Source organism: Fulmarus glacialis, unplaced genomic scaffold (assembly GCF_000690835.1).
Source record: "Fulmarus glacialis isolate BGI_N327 unplaced genomic scaffold, ASM69083v1 scaffold9205, whole genome shotgun sequence".
Classification (NCBI taxonomy): Eukaryota; Metazoa; Chordata; class Aves; order Procellariiformes; family Procellariidae; genus Fulmarus; species Fulmarus glacialis.
Window position 1 is genome coordinate 17,893 of NW_009212316.1, and position 24,061 is coordinate 41,953.

Genomic DNA, 24,061 nt, shown 5'->3' on the forward strand with positions numbered 1-24,061 from the left:
ACCTCTACTGCAGTTCACCTACAGCTTGCAAAACAGTGCCACAATTCCCTACCAAACTCTTTTGCCTGTAGCTTGATACAACCTAGTCTTCATTTATTTGGTTCTGGGCTTCTTGTCCAAGTACTGTAAACCCCCTGTATCACTAGTAGAAAACCCCTGAGCATGGCTGCGGCTGTGTTCTGCTCGACTGCATTGTATTCGAGAAGAACACAGGCATATGAGAAGAACATGCCTCAGTCAACACTTTCTGTGAATATAGACCAGGGATGTCTACTAAGCCTAAGCTATTGGAGAATAAGGATTTATAAGAATAAATAAGACACGCTGTGTAGTGCCTGAAAACATGGGTCATTTGCCTAATCAACTTTGTGTTGAATAATAAATTGAGGACAGATGTATGGTGTAACTTGTTTTCAGTGGTGTTAATTTGGATTTTCACTAGCATCATGCTAGAATCGGAAAGAAAGAGCAGATTCAATAACAATAAGGTTTCTGAGCATTAATCAACCTAAGACCAAACTAGACTGGTATCTGTTTATACAAAAATGACTTGTATTTTATGTAAGATTAAATTTATTCAAATCTTTATAATATAATTTTGTCATATGAAGAATGTGTCCCAAGTAAAATGATTTTAAGAAGCAAAGAGCAATTGAACAATCATTTTTGTTTGTTTTTTAATAGTCAGAACTTTAAAAGAGCATAATTTCATACCTATAGAGAATGAAAGTATTTAGAGAGTATTCATTCTGCATTACTAATCACTTGAACTCCTGCTTCTTTTTTAATGAAAATGTCTGGAGGGAAACACATTACTTGATGAACAAATGTTCCATATTATGAAACTGTAATTGCAGCACCTGTCAATAAAGCCTGTCCCCATTGTTCTTTTCAGCACAAGAAGTCAGCAGAAAGCTGTATTGCTGTAATTGTGACTCTGATTTTGCATAAGAATTAGGAATCTGTTGTGTATACGTTTGTTAAATATGAACATCAAGCCTACATATAAATAGAATTTTCACTGAGCTGTGCAGTGTGTATAGAATGTACCTACATATTTTGGTTTCATCCATTAACAAAATCTTAGATATTCACCTCTTCTTCCATGATCTACTTCTCTAAAGCAATTTTCTTCTTTTTAAAATGTTGGAAGCCCAAACAACAGTCAGCATTTACTGACCAGGTTGCTTGTTCGAGACATGCTGTTTCAAACACTTTGCCTTCACTTTGCATCTTTGCTGTAAATGTGTACTTTACACTCTCTGCAACATTTGATATTTATTTTTAAATGGATCTAACTCTCCTAAGTGAAGGGGTTATAAAAATGAGCAGTGTTGTTATCCTGCAAATAATCTGCCACTGTGGCTGTAAGAAGTGTGAACGGAAATCGTTAGCATGTTGTCTTAAGCCAAATGATGAGGATTTTATTAACTGCTTCATTAGCAGATGAGATAGAGTAGATTGCAGAGATGATGGACCGAAGGTGAAAGCTCCTGCAGGAAAAGAAGAGCCAAGGATGCAAAGAAGGAACACGCAGAGGTATTAAAGAGTAGGAAAAGGGGAATGATGAAGAGAGAAATGGGAGGTAGAAATGGTAGCCAAAAGGAAAGTATGGTTTTCCCATCATGTGCCTCAGAGTAAAAAAGAAATCACTGACAATGGTAAACGGTAATTGATACTTTATTAACTTACTTTATCTCTGATCTTGTATAAAAAAATAATAATATTTACGCTTATCTCCTTAGAAGTTTCAGAACAGTCACAATAAAGAGAATTTCCAAGAGCAGTAGCCCTCATTTCAAAGCACTTGACTGCAGAGATAGGTCATCTCTCTTATATTCTGCTGTTGCGATGAAAGAGTAGTTTATGGAACCCAAATCGCTTTTACAACATCCCTTTTTCATCTCCCTGTCTATGTGACCATGATCATATTTTAAAAGTATATTTGGGTTATGCAGTGTTAACAGTGCTTTATTAAATATTCAGACCTCTGTATGTCAAAAGGAATGTTACATTCCCGAGTTTGAGATTTTGTTACAACTGGGAATATAGCACTTAATGTTGGTTTTATATGGATTTAAAGACAAAAATCTAGATTCCCTGTTCTTCAGCTCTTCTCAGAGCCTGATGGGATTTCTACAACCACACACACCCACTAAATCAGAGAAACTTTGTGTGGCATTTTAATTGCAATGCAGGGTTCTTTTAGTTCTATACATTACTTTCCAAGACTATCAGCTGACGTTCTCTATAATCATCAAAACTGTTACTTTTGTCTAAACCAAGGTAAATCATGCAGGCAGGTGTTTTGTTGCCCCCAAATTAGTCACTGTACTTAAGGAGTTGAGTACAGGAACCAAAAAAGCCATTCCAGAACTCATGGCGTTTCAAGGGACAGTCCCTTTCCATCCCCCTTTCGCCAGGCAGCTCAGAGCCCTCTTGTCCTCTGCTCCTTGTTGGGAGCCGCAGCAGTCAGACACCCCGCACAGGGCGGGTATGGAGAGTCCTTTCATTCCTCTCAGGATCATTTCAGCAGTTGAAAATCAAGTGGTTGGTTTTGGATCATAGTCTTCAATGAAATTTCAAGATTCATTTCAGGAAAGCAAGAGAGTACAGAATGCACAGATTTAGTACAAACATATCCTTCACTCTTACATCATGGGCTCTACCCTATTTTCTGTGCGTGAGTTGGGAAGTCCAGCTGGGACACAAATATAACTCCCTCACTTTGACTAACTCCATCATTTACCATCAGCAGAGCATCTGGCATGTGGAGTTTAATCAATAAAACTTTAACAAGTTGTTTCGTCTTGAGGCAGGGCGTATATTTTGTGTTTGACACCCTCCCCCCCAGTGATCTTCATTTTTGGTAGTAAATTCAAAAATATCTTTTCTGATTCACAGTCTGTCAAGGAGAAAAATATCTGAGGCTGAGCTGTATTCTCCGGCTTTGTTTGAGAAGCTGTAAGAGCTCTTGGGCTTTTTTTTAACTGTGCATGAAAAGTGCTTGACAGGCTCTGATGCCAGTAAAGTGGATTGTATACATAATGCATATCAATTCTTGTAGTGTTCGTTGATTTGGAACAAATTTAATCTTCCAGTGACCTTTCTTAAAGAACGGTGCTTTTGCTGACATTGCTAAGTATTGAATCCCTCTAGAGTGAGTATGGGAAACTTTGCACATACAGTAGCATCTTCAGTATCTTTGCTACTTGAAGTGCTTCTAATCCTACCTCTCTAGGCACGCAAAGGAAGCTGGAAAAGAAACTGGATTACCTATTAATGTGTCAGGATGTCAGGCTGTTTTTAGAGGAAGGAAAAATATACAAAAACTTGTGGAAGAGGATTTAGAATAAATCAGATGGTCTAAAGAAAGTCCAAATGTATTGCAATATTTTTCAGTATTTATAGCATTTTGAATCAAGTCCCCAAAATGCCACAGGAATAGAAATTGATATGGAGAATTTTAGTGGCACTTCTGCAACTGCTGCTTTGGGAATGTGTAGGTATAAAAATAAAAAATAAAAAAAAACATTGATCTATGGAAAGGAATTTACCAGGATCATTTGTCTAAAACTTGTTTTTTAAAGCTGTAGGACAAAACTAGATGTCATTGAACTGAAAGATTGTGGCTCAGCCCACGTTGTAAATAAAAAAATGTTTGGAATTCATTAGTGACTGACTGTGCATAAGTATTGTCCTTGATCATTTCTAGAACCATAACATTTTGAAATTGCTGCTTTAATTTTTAATTGAAACTAAATTTTAATTAACAAATAAAACATTCTGTTGTGTCAAACAAAATACTACCTAAAAACTGCACAGAAAAAAAAGTAATCCCTGTGCTGGTTGCTATAGCAGCAGAATCAAAAGCAGCCATAACAGAATGATCTTTAACCCGAAGAAGTAGAAGTGCTTTGCTGAACAAAGTACAGATTCTGGTTCACCAAAGGAATTATGTATGTGCTTATTGTCTTTTGATTAAATGGATTTCAAAGCAGGATGAAAAATATCAATTGAATCTTCCACTGATAGAAAAGAAAATAGATTTGCTGTATCACTAAGCATCATGGTATTGGTAAACCTTTTGAAAAAAGTACTTCAAGAGATTGTGGATCATGGCAGCATCTCCCTCTTCATTTCCCCACTCAGCACATTCCCCAGATGATCAGCCATGTCTCACGGTAGTGTTGGATCCCATCTGTGGCAGATTGCATTGTATAATTCCGTGAGAACCCTTCTTCCACTCCTTGTCCTTGCTTCAGCACAGCCCGTACTCACCCACATCTGCAAAGCCGCGCTCAGCTTATGTGTGCGGAAGCTCTCCTTTGCCCCAGGACATTGCTATGATATAATTATATTGCTCATCATTAGTAAGAGGCACAGCTTCAAAGTTAAAGTTGTGCTCAAATGTTTTTCTGACCTGGTACATAACTAAGCACAAGGCAGGCAAGTTTTTCTTTAGGTTCAGGTGCTTGCTGAAGTTGGAAATTATTTGAAGGAAAAAGGCTTAGAGACTACTGGGTCCTCTACTGTTTGGAGTGGTTGGGGTTAAATAGAAATTGTTACGTAAACATTTCAAGACATGCCATTAAAATATGAAAATGCAGTGGAGTTTCTGAAGTAATGAATAACCTCAGATCACTTCTCCTCACCACATTACTGACTTTAATCCTGCTGGGAAGTGGTAGCAACGAACATGGTCAGATTGGATCTGGGAATGTTACAGAGGTGTGGAAGGATGCTTCACTCGTGAGCAAATAAGAGTCAGTAGCAGTTCCACAGGAAACTGAGTACGTAAGCTTTTGCACCTGGTAGGTTACTGAAAATTTGTGTTGAATATTTGATAGATTTTGTTGAATACAGTGATGGAAATTAAGTCTTACTTCGTGTAGTCAGTAATAACTTTTTTATTATCTGTCTATTGTAGGTCGGAAATCTCCCAAATGATTATATGATAACCCTTAAATATGTCCCGAAGATGGATAGTCTGGTATGTACAACCACTTCAAGTTAATCCCAATAAAATAGCCCACTTGAACCAGTGATGGCCGTAACATTTTGTACCTAGTCCTATGGCTTAGTAAGTTACAGTTAAATAATGGTTATTTCACTTTTCGTATGCTTCGCAAGTATTCATTTAAAAGAAATGTAGAGAGATTCCTGCAGTCACTTAAAACCTTTTTAATTCCAGGAATCTTAGAAAAATGTTTCTTCATATTAAATTTTTTAACATTTTCCCTGGAAAAAGTCAAACTGCGGTATTATTTCATGATATCAATTGAAAATTGTTGCTTTCTTAAAGAAGTTGTTTCTTTCTAATTGTACTTTGGAATATACTGTAGAATGTCCTTCTCATTTCAGCCAGTGGAAATGCCATTAAAGCACAACAAATACTGAGTAGCCAATAAAGAGAACCATAAGTTCAGCAAATGGTAGCATCCGTAACTAAACAAACCAGTAGAAAGTGAGGACATTCTTTCATTCAGACATGCTTTGTATTATTCTTTCTATATAATCTCATAGTTAATACATAGTGATACTTTCAAATAAGCATCATCTACTTCTTCAAAATTTTATAACATTTTGTATTAAAAACTTTTTCATATTATCCTATTGCTTATTCCTAAATATTTTTGGTGTTTTCCTTTAATTTTAAAAAAATGTATTTAGAATGATGCATTGAAAATGCTGTCTTGGTTGTTGCATACAGTGCAACAAAAAGGAGAGAAAGAAACAAGGTGAAAGTAGAAATTATACTGAATGCTATACTGTACTATATTGTTTTAAGGAAAGAAAAAAAGTAAGAAAAGGACTAGTTTGTCAGTTAAAATATTGTGCCTGTCGTAAGAATGAATCATTGTACACATACATTGGTAGTTGGAAATCATCTGGTAGATGTAAGAAGCTGTTTTTGTGTCTGTACAAAGTTTTTATTATGAAAATCCAATTTGTGTGCGATACACATATAAAAATGCATCCTATCCTACAACATTGTAGCAAATCTAGCAATATTCCCAACTGATATTGGAGAACGATGCCAGAAGCAACATTCTCTCAGTCCTGAATAAGAAGATGGCTGGAGGAGAAGGAGGCTGTGGGATAGTGAAGGGCCCTGAGCTGTGAGGTTACGAGATATTGTGGCAGATCTGGCAGTGTTCTTATGAGTTTTTTTGGAAGCTCAGGGCTTTTACTGAAACTTAGAGTACTTTAGAAAACTCAGTTTAAACTTGACTCCTTAGATGGAAAAACTCTGCAGAACAAATGCTATATAATATAATTTAATGGAAGAATTTCCATTTCTGAAAATAGCCAATATCCAGAGAAAAAGGAAGTAAGACTGGCTGCCACCATTCCCTGGATGCGGTGTTTTTTGAAATTTGGTGATTTTAGTGCCTGATGTGATGAGATTCACGTCTGTGGAGAACAGCCGTAGCCCGAGCGCTGCTCCCCAGCCTCCGAGCTGAATGTGGCAGCTGATGGGCGAGAGCCGGGCTGGTTTGGGGCTGTTCCTGGGGAGGTTGGCACTGCAGAGGAAGAAGGCCAGGGAGCCTGCTTCAGCGATGAGTCTGGGTCGTTCTCACTGCTTAATTCTTACCTTGCTCCATGGTTCAGTTTTGGCTGCCAGTACAGTTTCTTTTCTGTAGTTTAAATTCCATGTCATCTTGCTGCATCATATCCAGAAACTTAGATCCAGTTTACATTTACAATGAGCGGCCAAGAAATAAATAGGAAGAAGAGAAGTTCAGGGCTGGCATTTCTGTATTGCCTTTGCTCGTACACCACTTTCAGTCGTGGCAGTGGAAGGTGCAGCTCTTGGCCACATGCCTCCGCAGGAGGAAGTATTCAGCGGTATTCACATCTCACTTTGCCAAATTCCTCTCTGGGGTTTTCAGGTTGTTTTACGCATACCACAGCAAAGGCAGGCTGAATAAGTTGGTTTTGCTCTGGGTTCTGCAAGGTCCCTGCAAGCTGGGAAACCCACGGCTTTGCATAAGGCAAATGCCCTTTGTTCAGCTCTGAAAGGATTGAAACGGTGCTCTGCAATTTTTTTCAATAGATTTCAATCTTCAGTGTGTGCATAAAGTGGGAAGTGTACCCAAGGTAGCAAGTCTCAAATGTACATGACTAAAGGTAGGAAGGCAGGGTGAATGCAAAGCAGATGGGAAGCCAGTGTAGTGCATGTAACAGGAACAGACTGACCCGATCCATTAAACAGAAGGGTTGTTGCATTATGCACTAGCTCAAGGCATCTGAATGGCTTTAAACGTAGTCTCGCATAGAGTGAACTGTGTAGCCTAACCTGAAGGTTAAAAGGCAAAGATAACAGCAGCAGGGGCTGAACTCAGAAGAGGAGATAAACTTCAAACTTTTAGATAGGTGTAGAAAGAAAAAGCTAAATGAGGACTACCTGGAAGTACAAGGGAAGTCAGATTTGCAATTGCCCTAAAATGTAAATCTTGGTCAAAGTTTACACAAAAAAGCAGAGTTAAACCTCCATTTCTCCTTGCAAACAACGCCACATTTCTCAATTTCAGCAGTTTCATCCCTGTGTTTGGTAAGTATTGAGATAGCAAGTGATTGCACAGCTTGATATTACTGAAAAGGAAACTTAAAGCTCTCGTGAAATACAGCTTTGTAGGTCAGAACGGTTCACTCAGAGGAGACTCCCACGCACATGCTAAACCACGGGAGCAACAAAATAGATTCCCTGCTGGAATCGCCAAATGCTCACTAGGAGAAGCGGCAAGCTTTTCCTAGTCCCTGCCAGAGGAGAATGCACACCCACAATACCTCAGAGGAAAAGGGTTTCCAGGTTTGCAGATCAGGGAAGCACAGAAGTTCTGTGTCTGTGTTCCTACACCAAAGCAGAGGAAAATTCATTGTCTGTCTCGTGAGGGCAATAGGACACAGCACAACGCATGCTGCTTGAATGGAGTAGCGTTTCAACAAGCTTTCTCCGATTTATTTCCTTCTGCCTCTTCCCTCCCGTTGTTGTGCTTGAAGGAAAAAAGGGAAGCAGAATCAATCCAAACGCCATTCATTTCACATTTTGTTTCATTCTTTTTTAAGTCATTGAGACAATTACAGAAGGTGATAATACTGACTTGCCACTTGTTGTCAGTGTGTGGGAGAGTTGTACACAAAAGTGAAAAGGCAGGTGGAGGTGAACAATGTATTTACATTTGGTTCTCTAAGCCTGGAAGCCTGATAGTCTGGTTAGTCTTTGAAAGCGTGAAGTGTGGTTTTCCTCATCAAAAACATTTACGCATCAAGGCAGAACAACACCTGTGTCACCAAGAAAGTAATTTGTCGCCCACTGATGATATTGATAGTACTGGATAACTTTTTTTGAATAAAGAATCTGTATGCAGGTTTAGTGCAGAAATTGAGTAAAATGAGATTAAGTCTAGAAGCGGATACATCGCTGAACATTTACTGTGCGTTGCAGAAGGTGGAGTGTATGGATTCGGTGGATGCTGCCCATCCACTGGGCAGCAATTGGAAACTGGTTTAGTGATACTGAGAGTACTTAGGGGTTGCCAGGCCAAGATCTTCATATCTGGCAGGCATTAATGATCCTGAGACATTTTCAACCATTGAAAAAATAGCTCACATATGGAATAAATTCCCATACCATTTACCATTGAAAATTCAGCACTTATGGGGAAGGGATTTTTAGGTACATGTTGCAGTTGTACATGCATTACCTGTATTTTTGCTGACCATATTTAATTAGGGTTTTTCCTGGGCTGGGTGGCTTTTTTATTTACTTGACTACTCTCATGTAAATCTAAGTAAAAGAAGTTAATTACTTCCCCTAAGGCAGCAAGATGAATGACCAGGTTTCAGTCACATGAACAGCTGTACAAACTTTATCTGCAAACTAATTACATAGGTGTCAGTGAAAGGATTTGAACTCTATTCCGGTGGCATAGATGTGGCAGACACTGCGACAGGCTGTGCAGAACCCTTTTGTCGGTGAAAACTCAGGAAAAGAAAGACTTTTAGATCTAGAAACTGTTCTCAGGAATGGCATTTAGTGAAAAAGCTGAACAGAAGGAGTTAACTAAGCTAACTAGTTTAAAGGTGGATAAAAGCACACATGGATTTCATGCAAAATGTTTATGGAAACCTTCCTCAGAAGAGATTTAAATCAAGGATCTTTGGGGTTAATTGAGTCATGTAAGGTAACAATAATCAAATGAAAACTCAGATTGGTTTAAAGAAAGTCTGGAGAAAATTGTTAAAGCAGTAGTTATTTAAAAAAAAAAATAGGTTAATGAAAGCATGGAAAAGGGTTCATAGTAGTATGTCCCAAGGCTCAAATTCTCAACAGACTGATGCTTAGCATTCATTAAGAATTTAATGAAGGGATGACATTTAACAGACAACCATAAATATGTCAGTATCAGTGAGAATAGAAATTTTACCAAAAGGACTGAAGAGAAAGTTGGCCACGCTAAAGACGACGAATTTTAATTTAGACTTTCAAGATAATTTAAATTGGAAAGAACAGTTTAATCTACTTTTGCACATTGAGCTGCTTAACCACTTTTTGCAAAAGTCTGATATTTAACCTACCTCTCTGTTTCTCTTTTTATCCTCTGACAGCCTAATCACTGTTGGTTGCATTTGATGGTGCCTGAATTTTCAAGGAGTCTACATAACCTTCTCCAGAAATTTTCAGATATTTCAGATATGTCTGATGTTTTAAGCAACTATTCAATCATCAATAATCTCACAAGGATAATTAATGATCTTATGGCATGCCTAGCTTTTGATAAAAATAAGGTAATCTTATACAGAATTTCTACTTTTATGCTGGATATTTTTATTTGAACTTTCTGTTGGACAGTAATCAGTAATAGTTTAAAAATGTCCAAAGCTTCATTAGATTTGTTCTCATTTCTATTCCTGTACATCTTAAATCCTACTTTGTTTAGAAATGCACTGAGTACACTCTGCTAACATTGGCTAGTCATTATCTCCTATTTCAAAGGAAAATGGCTTACAAGGAATTACAGTATATACAATGACCTGTATACAGTTATTTAAGTAGTCAAAAATGTAACTGTCATCTTTAAGATAATTAATTCATTCTGGTCTGTTTGAAACTGGCAGAAATCTTCCTTGTGCATCCCGCTTAAATTATTCATTTTGCTAGTGATCCTAATGTAAATTTAAAGATGGTGTGGTTTAAGCTATTAATATACTCTTAGTATGTGTGTGAAGCTCTGAAAGCTTCACCATGGTTTAATGAACTTTTTTATACAAAGACACAGCAAAGACTAGAGGATATCGGGCCATTTCCATGTGTTTCTGGATTCCAACAGCAGTTGAAGGAGATTCCAGGAGTCTCACTCAAGAGACGTCTGATTCGCTTCTGTGAAAATGACGGGGGAAAAAAATTAACTTTCTAATCCCTTACCCAGCTCTAACTAGTCTATCAGTAATTAAAAATAAGTTCTGTAGTCGAAGGGTTTGTCCCACTGAATAAAATGGGCGAAATCCATCATGTTCTTTAGGGCAAGGATTTCATCTTCCATATACGATTATTTTTGTCAAATAAGTCCTTAGCTGTTGTAATTGAACCTTTTTAACATCCAGAAAGAATCAAATGGACTAAAACATTCAATCTCATTTAGAGTGGCATAACCTTATAGCCTTGTCATATATTGGCATTATATTGCTTAGAGTATTTAGACATTCCCTACCTTTCCGTTTCAAACTGAATTCTGTCCAATCTTCAATGTATCTCTTTTTTTTTTTTTTCTATTCTTGTCATGATGATTCAAAGCACTCTGCTGGGATGTGGTTGGGGAAGAGGAATTTTATTTTGTAGAATGAAGAAATAAATGTTGTGTAATTCAGAGAAACAACTAGTTATTGATTTCCTCAGAGAAGAATGATCTTAGGTCTGGTACTTTCAGCACTAAGCATAGAATAATTTTGGAGCCAAAGCTAGGAAGTTTTCCTTAGTACATATTTAACCCATGTTCTTACCACTGTCCTCCTTCTTGGGAGTACAGAGTAACCCCAGGCCAAATTAAACCTGCTGGCATAAGAAACAATTGTTATGAAAGCCAGAGTCAAGTAAAAAGAAAAAAAGATAACCATCAATGATCTTAACATGGATCTCAATCTTGTTGTTTAGTCTGGCATAACACACTTGTCTGTTAGACGTGAGAGTGATTTGGCTTCCTTGTTTATAGTCCTGCTCTTATTTTTAGGTACATTATCAGGGATCTCAGCCTGCTTCTGTGCAGTAGTGTATCCCAGCTATTGTATTCTGTTCCCTGAACTCTTATGACAATAGCTGTGATTGTGTTGTGTTCCTGTGTTCAGATTAAAAGGCTCATGTGGAACATTGCAAAGTAATGTGAAATCAAAGTAATTTTTTTAATGAGGGAAATAAAAAAAAAGTCTCTTCATTTTCAGCATAGGATGGGAGACTGCCTTTCATTCCTTGGCAATTTTACACTGGATTAATAGTTTATTTCTATTTGCAAAGCTAATTTGAAATCCTTAGATCAGAGGGCTTGTATGTTTTATGAAGATTGTATACAGCAAATTTGGTCTTCTGCAGGTTAAAAATTTAAACTATTTTGTGTCATCTTTGGATATTTTTATCATCTGTTGAGGTGCTGAAATGAGCATCTCTCTTGACCTTCTTTCAAGCTGAATTCTGTATTTTACCCTAGGATTTTGTAAAAGAAAATGGTCACCTTTATGAAGAAGGTCACTTCATTCCTGAGGATTTTTTTAGGCACTTTAATAGTACCATTGAGGTCTACAAGGAGTTTGCAGACACGTTGGATAAGAATGACTGCATTCTGCCTTCAACAGTAGAAACACCAGAGAACGGTAAGATGGCTCTCATTTGGGGGAACAGAATCTAAGTAGATATAAATGGGTGATTTTCCTTTGATTTCAGAGACGCTAAGGATCTGATGCTGTACCTCCATGTCTCCTTTTTACTGCCAGTTAAAATTACTACCAACACCAAAGCTTGTATTTCTGTTCTAAGTCGAGTTCTGTCTGGCAGTAAAACTAGTGCCATCGTTCCTAGTGACATTGGTCCTTAATATAATCCAAATAACCTCACAATACTCTGCTCTGTTTCCTTTCATCCCAAATATATCCTGGATCGTCTGTTTACATTGTTCTTCTTATCTTCTATTAATGCTCTATTTAATTTTTATAAGGCAGTAAAGGAGCCTAAGATTGCACTACTGAAAGGATATGAAGCTAGGACAAGTTGTAAATTGCAGCAGCCTCAAGTCACCTCCATATTTATCCCACCCCTCCTGAAAAAGGCCATGCTTACTTCCTTTAAAAATTTTAACAAGTTCAAGTCAGGCAGTTCATTCTCATCCTTCTAATAAATGGAGGTTTTGTATTTTCTTTTCTTTTACTCTCTCTAGTGACAGCTATTAACTTTTTAATTAGGGCAACATATCCAGTTGCACAATTACACCAGTAGTAACTAGAAGTAGATGAGTGCCATAACCTAAGAATTTGTTTAAAGCAATTGTTTTTCCAGAATAGCTATTCAGCAGCAGCTCAGTGTGTAGACACATCTGCCTCTTAATAAGACTGCCTTTTTTGGCTTAATCCACTTCATAAACAGCCCTGTAGGCAGATTTTTAAAACAGCCCTATAGCCACATCAGAGTAGCCGTATAGCCCATCATCTTATACAGAGGGGACTGTATTTTAAGTTACATAATGCTGACACACTCATTTTCTATTTAGATTCCAGAGTCGCTGTCACAAAAACATTTTTGTTTCCTCCTGTTGCTGCCAGCTCCCTTAGGAATGACAGCATTGGCAGTAACACTAGCAGTAACAGTAAGTACAAGTGATTTAATTAATATATGTGTCTCCATTTTGTACTGGTAGCTGGTTGTTACGAGAGCTCAGAGGAAAAGAATGTCATTAATTGTGCAAACTAATGGGAAGTTACTTGTGCCTGATGGTGTACCATGTGTTTCTCAGCTGTCATACCAAAATGCAATGAACTTATCTAATCAAAATTTAGAGATGCTATCAAGTTACAATTATGTGACAGCTCTCTACAACTTGGAGAGGGTAGGTCTCTTCGTTTTGGCTGTCATGAGGTCTCACTAGTCATATGGCCTCAGCAAACTTGGCTGTCCCAGACTCCTCATGTTAACTCTCAGAAAAGGAAGTCCCTCCAAACGAACAGAATAGCTGTCCTAAATCGAGCCCAGGGTACTCACGTGGACAAAGAGGTTGCCTGTACATTGCATTTTGAGAGTATGTCAATCCCAAGCTTGACACCAAACTTGAAGAGAGTCCCCCTGTTTGCTTGCTGTAGTCACAGTAGGGCCAGCTCCACAGTCAGCGTGCTTTCGGTTGAGGTCAAGGACAAAGTCACTACACCTTTGGCAGGCTGTAATCTTCTCTCTGGCATGGCCATCTCCATGTTTCTCATCAGTCTTGGTCAGTGTATTACATGACTGGTCACTGACAGCTAAGAGAGCCAAGAATTGTTGCTGTAAGAGCCTCAACATTACCCGTCACAAGGTCAGAAGGTGTATAGGAATCTGAGGTGAAGAGAAACAGCGAGGTTTCAGGGACTTTTAGTGACACCATGTACAAAAAGGTGAATACTCTCTTGAGCTTTCCATGTGAACAAAAGAAAGGGATTTTCCTTAGAGGTTCCTGAAATGGTGTTTAAAGCTTAAACATGTTGTTGTTTCCCTTGTTCCTGTTTCCCAGACGCATCAGGATGGCAATGTGTATCTCTTTTACAATTTCCCCCTTTCACTTCACAAGCATCCATGTTATCTAAATGTGTGACGATGAAGTGTGTGGCTGGTACTCCTTGTGCTTAAGAAAACATGGGCAAGGAGGCAGCCTGGTGGGCACGATGGTAGCTCCTGATGGTGGGACAGATACTACTAAGACTGAGTTTCTTCTCGTGCTCCTTCTTTTGGGAATGTGTAATCCAGTTATTCTCTGTGGTTTTATCACCATGCATGCTACCTCTTAGTTGGCTCACAGCTGCTGTCAGATTTGAAGCCCTTCCTGATTGCTTTCAAATTAAGAGAAAGTCTTAAGTCATCATTCCCCAGAAGCCTTTGAGTAGAAGGTTGAAACAAAAAACACCTTCGATTACTGGCTGCCAGCCTGCCTCTCTGGAAAGGAGAAGTCTCGCTGCCATAAATTCCTCGCCGAGAGGTCACAGAGCTGGCTGCAAATAACCTGATGAGCCCAGGGCCAATTATGAGGCACCAGGAGGGGGCTAAAGAGTGCATACCTGTCTCTCTCAGGTCTGAACATGTGATAATTTTTGCTGTCACTGCTAGAGGAAGAATATTCAGCTGCAGCCTGAAGCAATGGGAATGGATCAAGGAGCCAAAAGAAAGACAGATAGATTACAGGGGCAGTTCAGGTGAGAGGAGTTTGACCCAGTACAGTAACAGGAGGGATGCCGGGCAGCGCAGCAGAGTGTGGCCCCTGTGTCTGTACTGTGGAGGGGAGTACAGAAGCAGGTTTATTAATCTTGTTTTATAACTAGAACTGATAATCAAGTAGGAAAAAAGCCTAATTAAAATAATGCAGTAAGTCAAAGAAATTGCTTGGCTGGCCATATGCTGTACAGGTGTGTTTTAACTGATTATCATTCTCTTAAGCAATTTATTGGAAAATTGGATATCTGTTAACAGCCTTATGTAGAAACGACATGAGGACTGCATGTCTGGGGCTGGGGACAGTTTGAACTCGTAATCAGATTAAATTACATTATCTTGACATTGGATGCTGACACTTTAGTTATTTGTTTGGAGTTTTTTGCAGGGAGGGACCTGTAGCATCTTTATTGGCATCTCTGCCTTACTCCCTGAAAATGGTCTTCAGTACTGATCTTAGTTTTGTCTTGGCTTTATTGCTGAGTAAGTTTTCTTTTTTACTTAATCCCTACCTTCTTGGAAGGAACAACAATGAATAAACCTTATAACTTCCCATGTGAAGGCTCCCCAGCACAGGGGACCCTGTCTGCTGGCTTCAGTACTATTCTCAGAATAGCACCACTAGATTCAAATTTCAAAAAGTAAAACATTTGGAGAAGAGGAGAAACCTGAAAAAAACATCTCCAGACACAAACTACTGCAATATTTTTTTTTAAATGACCCTCTCTAATTTTAAACAGTTTTAAATTGAGTTGTTTAAAATTAATGGTTTCTAGACCATTTAGAAGCATTCACTGTTTGCAAAAGAACCCCTCCAGATTAATATAAATTTTGAATCTATTAATAAAGTCTGTGTGGTCAGATGACTTGAACTGCTCTTAATTCTAAATTGATCTTAGACAAACCTGAAGTGCATCATCTAATAAAATTATTTGTGAAATAATTATCATAGAAATTGTATATAATATAAATTAGCTAAGTTGCGTTTTTTTCATGTTGTTGCTACATTTGTTGAAAGAGTTATATTTCATTACTTCATTGTTACTATACAACAATAAAATTAAGCTACTATAATAGAGTAGAATCTTGACTAAATCTACACCAAAAGTCTTACCCCGACTACGTGTAAAATGGAACAATTATCCCATTCTAACTTTTTTTGAATGGCAATAGTGCTGTTTTCATCCTTGTAATATTGAATGTAGATCTGTGGCGTGTTCCTACTCCATCTTTTCCCCTGTAAAATTCTCAAAACGCATCCCCCCCCCCCAATTTATTTAGGCCGGTTTGTTTTCTTCTCTTTGTGTTACATGACTGTAGTCCAATTTAAATTCCAATTAACTGTTTAAGTCCCAGTCTCACTGATATTTCTCTGGATCATTATACCATGCATAGTCTAGAGAATTCAGATGAGATGGTTCCTATGTAAAGAACAAGTGTCAGGATAAGAAGTCTTGAGTCCTGATCTCTTCTTTCAGTGGTTGAACCAAACAATAAATAGTAGTCTTTTTTTTTTACCATCAGAGGAATATCATGTTGCTCTGATTAAAGCTTGAACTTACTGGCTGTTACTAACACTTCTCACTCAATTTAGTGCCATGGTATTATTTATATTTTCATGGAAAGTTCAGTGTTGCTTTCTTCCATTTTTGCCTATAATTTCCTTACAATAATTTAGCTCTATTATTCAGTGCTGAACAGCTCAAAGAATGTGTAAACACAGAGATCTCTATAACTGTTTTTGGGAAGAAGGTCTACTTTTATAATTAAGCAAAGAATACCATAGTTTAATTCAGTAATTGCACAACAATTTGAAAATGTTCACCCATGGCTTAATGCAATTGGTGCTGCCTTCTGTGCCTTTGTTCCTTTGTTCCAACTTTATAGTTAATGGAAAACCCTAATGAACAGGTGAGAGCTGTTCTGCATTTTTATAGATAAGATCTTGTGGTAATTGTGTTGGAGCTGAGCAGAGGTAAACTGAAAATTCCTTTGAGACATATATGGCAAAAAAATCGAGCCAGTGCTTTGAATCATAATTGGTTGCTAAACCTACACACATGGCTCAAGGTGGAGAGCAGCTCAATAACTTCATTGTGTAGATGAGTGGCTTTTAATGTAAATATATTTTGTTCACAGCTTAATATCCCAATGCCCATGAAGACTATACATAAATCTACATCAGATGAGCTCACTTCCTAAGGGTTTCTTCCATAACGTGCAGAGTGAGAGCTCTGAGAGATGCTGGCCTGCTTCTGCTCCCCTTTTGCACCTTGCTGGATAGAGTCTATTTTAAGTGAAAAATATACTAACTGCAAAGCCATCAGTTCCTCTGGCATTGTCCAAGGAGTTCACAAAGTTACTAATACACCTGATTCCTCCTATTCCTTCTCCTACTCTGCCTTTACAACTGCTGGGAGTGGGAATCTTTCTGTGTAGAGCTCTAAAGTTTCTAACAGAGGAAAAGGTCCTTATGGAAGGAATAAAAACCTATTGGCAGCCAGCTTGCTTTCCTTATGTCCCTTTTCTTCATTAGGACACAGGTCCCTGGGAAGTTCTCCAGACTGAAAATTCTCCAACCTGTTCTGTTATACATGCTACTATAAATAAAAGGCATGTGAAGAAACCTGCCATGACTCATGTCATTCTCTCCAGATCTTTCAAGAGACTGGACTTGAAAGTGAAATTAAATAATCTATTGTTGTTTGCTTTTTAAGGTAGTTATGGGTTACTTAACTTTCAACTTAATTCATACACTATCAAGTTATGAAAAAAAATCTGTTGTCATTTTTCAAAGGTAGGCTGGGGAGGGTGTCACAATTTGACTGTATTTAGGCTCTGTCCCTGGGTTGCAGGTCCCCACATGGAAAGCTAATTTTGAATTCCTTTCAGTTTTCCACAGATGCTGAAGAAAGCATCTGCATCGGAGATATCTTCTTAGAAATCAGATTTTTCAACTTTTAGATACCTCATTGTAAAGGGTTGTCTTCTGTTGTCTAAGACTCTCTAAAGTTTGTGAAAAATAATGGTAAAAATAAGGGTCATTGATTGCCCGGCATACAGAACATTTCTCTAGAAGTTCATGTAAAAATTGGCATGCTTGCCATGACATGCTGCCCAGCATTGCAGAGTAGGCAGAGGATTTTTGAGGTTATACACTCTACCATAACATGTTATCAAATAAATTATGCTCTATATGACCTGAAGAGTTTTTCCTTTGATTTTTATTTCACTTTTCCATTTTTTCTGAAGTTTGCAGGGCAGAATCCAGAAAATGTGACCATCCCCATAGGATTTACATATTTCAGTTGTATAACTTAGCGGTCTGTCACTGGGAAGAATGGCTAATGGTATTAGGCAAATCAGCATTGCATTTTTCTTGACTAGAGCTCAGGAGCAATATAGGAATTTTCTTCTGAGAATATGCTGAGAATACAATTCAGATAAAGTAATGACAGGAATTTTTTTTGAGATGTTCAGGCTGGCTCTACCCCACTTGATTTTGTCCAGATTTCTTGCAAGTCAGTTCTGCAAGCAAACCTCCTCTATGCCTAGTCTGGGACGGACAGTTTGAGAAAAGATATGCCCCTCCAGATAATTTCTGCTCTTGGTTTAAATGTCCAAGCAGACAGAGGCCGACTAAGCTGGTGTTCACCTCTGTAGAACTTTGTGTGCTATCTTTCCCTTCTCCTCTGTAGACAGATTTCTTTCACGGCAAGCTAGCATTCGTTCTGCTTGACCGATGTTTCCTTTTAGTGTGCCGAGTCTATAGTCAGAACCTAGAGTTTGTAAACAGTGTGTGAGATACAGAGATATAGGTAATATATGAGTATATGAGATACAGACTTTTTGTTTTCTTACTTTTTATTTCTGTCTACCGTGACTCTAGAAAACACAGCTGAATTTCAGAGATAAAAAGAACATTTGTGTAAAAACTTGCAAAATGTCAACCAGAAAATCTCAGAGAGTTAAAATGAGTTGCTAGTTAATTATGAGAATGCTCCTTTCTAAAGTGTTTTCTTAGAGGCTGTTTAATAATGTACTAAATGCATATTGCTTGACCCAGTATATCATATCATACGTGTTAGACATTTGCTGTTTGCATGAGTCACAAAAATTTCTAGTGCTATCAGTCCATTTTCATTTCTGTATCTAATCACCTACACTTTTCCAGTGCTCACAGTTTGGTTCTTTTCCTGTAATCTGACAATACACCCACCATTCGAGCTGCAGACACCAAATCTTGAAATGAACCAAAACGGGGTGGATGGTGCCTAAGCTAGCAGTCCCCTGTGGCTTGCTTTGCATTTCAGAAGGTGGATCCCAGGGTGACTCCGTAGGACTTTTCACATCCTGCTCTTGATTAAATAACTGGAGGGCCACATTTTAGTCTCAGCATGCATACAGCTCCCTGTGAGGGGAATGGAATTGCTTGTGTACATAGAAGACTAGGGTTGGGGCTCTTCTGTATAAAATGTAAAAAGCTATCAAGAAATGGTAACAACAAAATAACACACAGCTAGACTTCAAGGTACAAGGGTTTGATCTTACTGAAGTCAGCTGACCTTTCCAGACAGACACTGGAAGTGAAGTCAGGCTTATTTTGTTAAATTAACCTCCCTCGAGAGGCCTCATGTTGGTCATTGATTAGTGGCAAGGCAAAGTGTCTATCTGCAGTCAGTGGGATGTGTCTTACGGAACTTAAGCAAATGCACAAAGTGACAGATATATTCTCTTCCAAAGAATTATTTTGTGTTACAAACAAAGACCTTTAAAAATTGATAAACCCAAAACTTTGAAGTGCGGGAAAGAGAAAATTCTCTACAAATGACAAAAAGAGAATTAGTGTTGGAACTAATCAACACAGCTGTTTCAGAAATGGGAGGAGCATCCCTGTGGTCAAAAATTTCCTGTGATATTTTGTATTAAGTGCACCTCATGTACACAGCACTTTGAAGTATGTGTTCTGCTATTTAAGATACTGTTATGTAGGTGGTGCATAAAAGTCCTCTTGCTAATAGTGTTGCCCTGAAGACAGTTTTCTGCTATAAATCTGTCTTCACTAATGAGAACATCTGTAATTACAGAAGAGGCACTTGACTTCGTTAGCAGCTCCAGCCTGCAAGGGATCAGCATAGCACTGACATCGTTGCTGTCTCTTCTTATTGGCTTTATTTTGGGAGCCATATACTGGAAGGTAAGAAATATTACATTTGATTGTTTACATAGTGATACAACATTTCTTAGCTACGGGCAGGCAGGAAGAACAGAACCATTCTGCATTTGAAAGCAAGAGACATCTCTTTTGATCTTCACTGAACTGTGTGACATACAAATGTAAATCTATGTTGTCAAATTCTTGAATTCCACCACCAAAGTGCAAATCCTGTCTTATTAGCATGATAGCTGTCTAATTGGAAATAAAAAACATGGGATTCCCCCAATTTCCCAGTTCTTCTATTATATCTTGAGAAGAGGATTCTTTTGCTTTTGCCCCTTGTGCCCCTGCCTACAATACAAAGGCTTTGATAGTAAAATTATAGCAGTAGCAGATGTATGTTAGAGGACAAGATTTGACCTACATTTTGCAAGATGACTTTGATATTGAAAATCTGAAGCAAACCGAAACATACAACAATTGTTTAGGGAGTTGTTAAAGAAAGCTTTAGAACATTTATATTTAATGCATTTTTTCCTAGAAAACACATCCCAAATCCAGACCAGAAAGTGATGAAACTACGCAGTGTCATGACTGTCAAGAGGAAAATGAGATAAGGTATATTGTTTTACCTTATATGCATACATACAAATGTAAGTTTATCTTTGAGACTACTTCCTGAAGGTTTCTCTCTAGCTCTAAGACAAACACAAAAAAAACCAAACACAGGGTCTTGCTATAGAGGCAAAATGTGTGCTTAGAGTGTGTCCTTTAAAGAAGCTCCTAGTTTAAATATAAAAATTGACATGGAGGAGATTTCTGTATACAAAATTTTATTAACAGGACATTACCTTTACTTTATCTGTCCTTATTCCCACTGTGAGAAAGGATTGCTGAGACCTAGAGGGGAAGCAACAAAAAAAAGTGAATTTTGTCATTTGCTGTGTGGTGTAAAGCTAGGTTGATATTATGTAAATAAATAGAAAACAGTGTCTTCCTGGCTGTGCTTCTAAATCCTTTAAAATATTTTTTACATTAACATTTTTTATGTTCTTTCAGTTTTTTACATTCCCCGGGGTATATGTATATAAGCATCTATGTTTTGGGGGGTTTTTTAATGTTCATAGAAAGCTAATGAGAACTCATTCAAATCATAACAACTTCATGAGGTCATCCTGAAATGATTCATGGCTCTATTCATACTTAAACACTGCTTTATCTGATTTTTAAACAGAAAAAATTCTGTGTAACTCAGTCAATCAAATATACCTTAGAAATAACAGTTGAAGACATTCAAAGTGGCTTAGACATGACTTGGGCAAAGAAACCTGTGAAATTCAGAAAAGGACTTAAGGATATTTTCAGTTAGAATAGGCCATGCTAAAGCATTTTGAGAGTATTATTTAATCTCATATTTCAGGGTGTTTGGTCAAATTTTAACTATGAGGGATTAAGGGAAAAATCTGATGCAGACAGCAGAAGGAGACATCTTACCCTGTAGGCTTCTCACACTGTGTGAAATGCCTGGTGCTGCCCGCTGTTGAAGGCAGGAATGGGCGAGGTTCTGATCTAGCCATTTTGGTCACAGGAGCTGAAATTTTCAGTGTTTAAACTTTCTAGAATAATACATTCTTATAACAAATTTTCTTCAGGTACAGTACGTAGAATGGAAGACTGTGTATTCACCAAGTATATTAGCTGCCACAAATAACTCGTCCTGCACCTCATCCTCACAGGTATAAAAACTTGTGAAATGAAACGTGCATCTTCCTTTTAACTTCACAGGAAATATAAAACATTGCTTTATAGGTGGAAAGGAGGAAAGAGGAAACAGAACAATTAGTTAAATGCAAGAAATGGCCTTAGCAGGAAATTTAAACAGGTTACATTCTCCATCAGATGTCTTCTTAAATATATGGCGTATGGTTTTTTCCTCCCTCTTCCCTGAGAAACCTGTAATATTCCTCTGTATCTGGGAAGACCTATTACAAAACATAAATTCTAATACTTTGGGTTCCCTTCTATTACATGTAAATATTTTTTATTGTAACTAACTGATAAAACCTTCCGTTCTATTTCCTTGAAACACTAGCATTGTAGTAATAAAGTACCTTTCTTTTTTCAGTATGTTGCAGCAAAAAGAAAAAGAACATCTACAAGTGTAGCTGTTGCTTTTTCTCCCTCAACACTGTTACTGTTTCATGTACTGGTAAGTTGTTACGATTGAGAGTCTTACCATAGGCTTAATAACTTTTGGCTGCTGAAATGTAAAGTGATTCAGAGTGCATTTTGGGAAAAAAAATAAAATAAAACAAAACTTGTTATCAGTAGGCTTCGTTTGTACCTAAGGTCTTTAGCTGCTAATGTAATTAATCCTGTATCATTAATTTAGGCATTTGACTTTTAACCTAAATGTTACAAAATGAAATATGCCAGAATTCCAAAATTAAGGACAGCTACTGCTTCTCCTTTTTGGCATCAGAGCCAATACAGAGAAGTCTTCAGCTGTTGTTCTACTCTTTTCAAAGCAGCGTGACCTAAAAAACCCAATCCTTAAACTAGCAGGTGGATGTAGGAGAACAGGCCAAGCAGAGCAGAGCTTCTATTAATTGTTGTTTACTCAGCACAGTTTGCAGGCTCTGTAGCCTTATCAGATACATCATTCTTGCTTTAGCAAGTAAGGGTGAGCAGCAAAGGTGAGTGAGCTTTCTCGGCCCCAGCAGTCCTCTGCAGAACGGTGCACATCTCTGGCCAGGGGCTTCTTACTGCAGGAGTTGTGCTGTACTTAACCCACGGCATCTCCGGCAAGCGTCTGGAAGATTCAGGCAGCGCTGAATGCTTCATTTTATTGTGTGGGTGGAAGGAGCAGTGTAAGAATATAACAGGCAATCCAGGTTTTACAGTTTATCCTGTAGCAGTCACTCTCAGGTGTATTCCAGAGTATTCGTTGTGTTCTAGTTAGCTACAACTTGAGAGATTTCCAGTCTCTCTAACTGCTTTGTTCTAACATCTGCTCACTGAGAAGGGAAATCATCGCTGCATTGGACAAGTCGTTTGATTTTTCAAAAGATGTAAACTCAGTTTGATATTGGCTTGTCCAGATGACTTCAAAGGGAAGTTTGCTGCCAGAGATTACCAGATACCAAAATGCACAAACATAACAGTTATGTAAAACCATGAGAGCTGTTTCATCACCATAGATGACATCAATAAGCTTTTGCAGGCAAGTGTGTTCTTGGACCAGGAAAGTACATCTTATACCAGTTTGTTGAATTTATCTATTTTCAAAATTATAAGAAAAAATGTCTGTGCTATATGTCTGTGGGAAGCTCTACTGTTTAGTAGTACAGAGAGGAAAACTAAATAGCAAAATTATAATTTCTGTTTTTCTCCTCAGGCAGGTAACAGTTCCATGTTCGCTTCATAAATGAAGCAGCTTTAAGCACATTCGTATTCCTTCTGGAGTGACAGACTGAGTCTGCATCTGTTGTTGCTGCCCATGACTCCACAGACATGATATAGAAGTGAGGACAATTTGTGTTTGTTACTGTGAAACCAACACTGAATTGAACAACAACAAGAAGAGTGTGCACTTAGCAGGACTGTATCTCATGTGAATATCTACCTTGTGTGGCGTTTGGGGATTTTTAATTGCATTAATACTTGCAGCTGACTATGGCAAAGTACATGTCCTGAACAAAACACATCTTTCAAATGCCTCCAACTATATGTAATCATTGAAAGTCATGAATACCTTTGCATCCTTAATTTAAGTTCTGTGTCCTCTACCTTACCTTGGTGTCTTCAGATGGAGACCTCTGAACTGACAGAAAATGCAGAAGTGGATACAGATAACATACTCTTCAATATTGTATATAAAACTTGAAAGCAAAGTCATGCTATGGACCCATGTTCTAGCCTTTTACTTTCAAGGAGCTGTGTTTATGCCTGGCAAAAGTCATGTGTACAGCAACCTGTAGTCTCTGTTGGGTCCCAGGTGGCTGGCTGGCTGCCCCAGAAGGCCTCAAGAATTCATCAGCATTGGTGGTCTCTGTTCAGGAGAAGGAAATATTGGATGAAGACAAAGCAAAAAGGAGGTGAATGTACCTCAGAGAGCTTCGAAGCCTTAAGAGTAACTGCTGGGTATGTGAACACTAGTGAATTTCCAGCCATGCCAAGGGAAGGGAAAGTAAAGAGTCTGAATTGCGTTCAAACGTCAGAATAAAGACAAACCCATGAAATGCATTTTAAATGCTGAAGATGCATGCCATTGATACATTGTCTTTAAATGTATAGCATAGAAAATCTGAAAGATCCTGAGAGTGTATGTAGCTTTTACTTACATCAGCTGTAATTAATGTTTCCATTGTGTTTTAAATGATTAGTAAGCTTTAATATCCTGGCATTCTCCACTCTTAAAGTTAATTCTCTCTAAACAAAAGAGAAAGGCTTTATTTCCCACT

The 24,061-nt window shown here is 38.0% G+C and overlaps 1 protein-coding gene across 1 annotated transcript in view; it reads left to right on the plus strand.

Annotated features, from left to right (window-relative positions):
* The window catches only part of KITLG (KIT ligand), a 27,701-nt gene extending 5,938 nt beyond the window's left edge, over positions 1 to 21,763 (plus strand). Inside the window, exons 3-9 of the mRNA XM_009577840.1 lie at positions 4,931 to 4,993; positions 9,616 to 9,795; positions 11,706 to 11,868; positions 12,759 to 12,854; positions 19,528 to 19,637; positions 20,140 to 20,216; positions 21,724 to 21,763. Coding sequence (XP_009576135.1) covers positions 4,931 to 4,993; positions 9,616 to 9,795; positions 11,706 to 11,868; positions 12,759 to 12,854; positions 19,528 to 19,637; positions 20,140 to 20,216; positions 21,724 to 21,763 — 729 coding nt within the window. The remainder of the gene's footprint in view (positions 1 to 4,930; positions 4,994 to 9,615; positions 9,796 to 11,705; positions 11,869 to 12,758; positions 12,855 to 19,527; positions 19,638 to 20,139; positions 20,217 to 21,723) is intronic.
* The last annotated feature ends 2,298 nt before the right edge of the window (positions 21,764 to 24,061 follow it).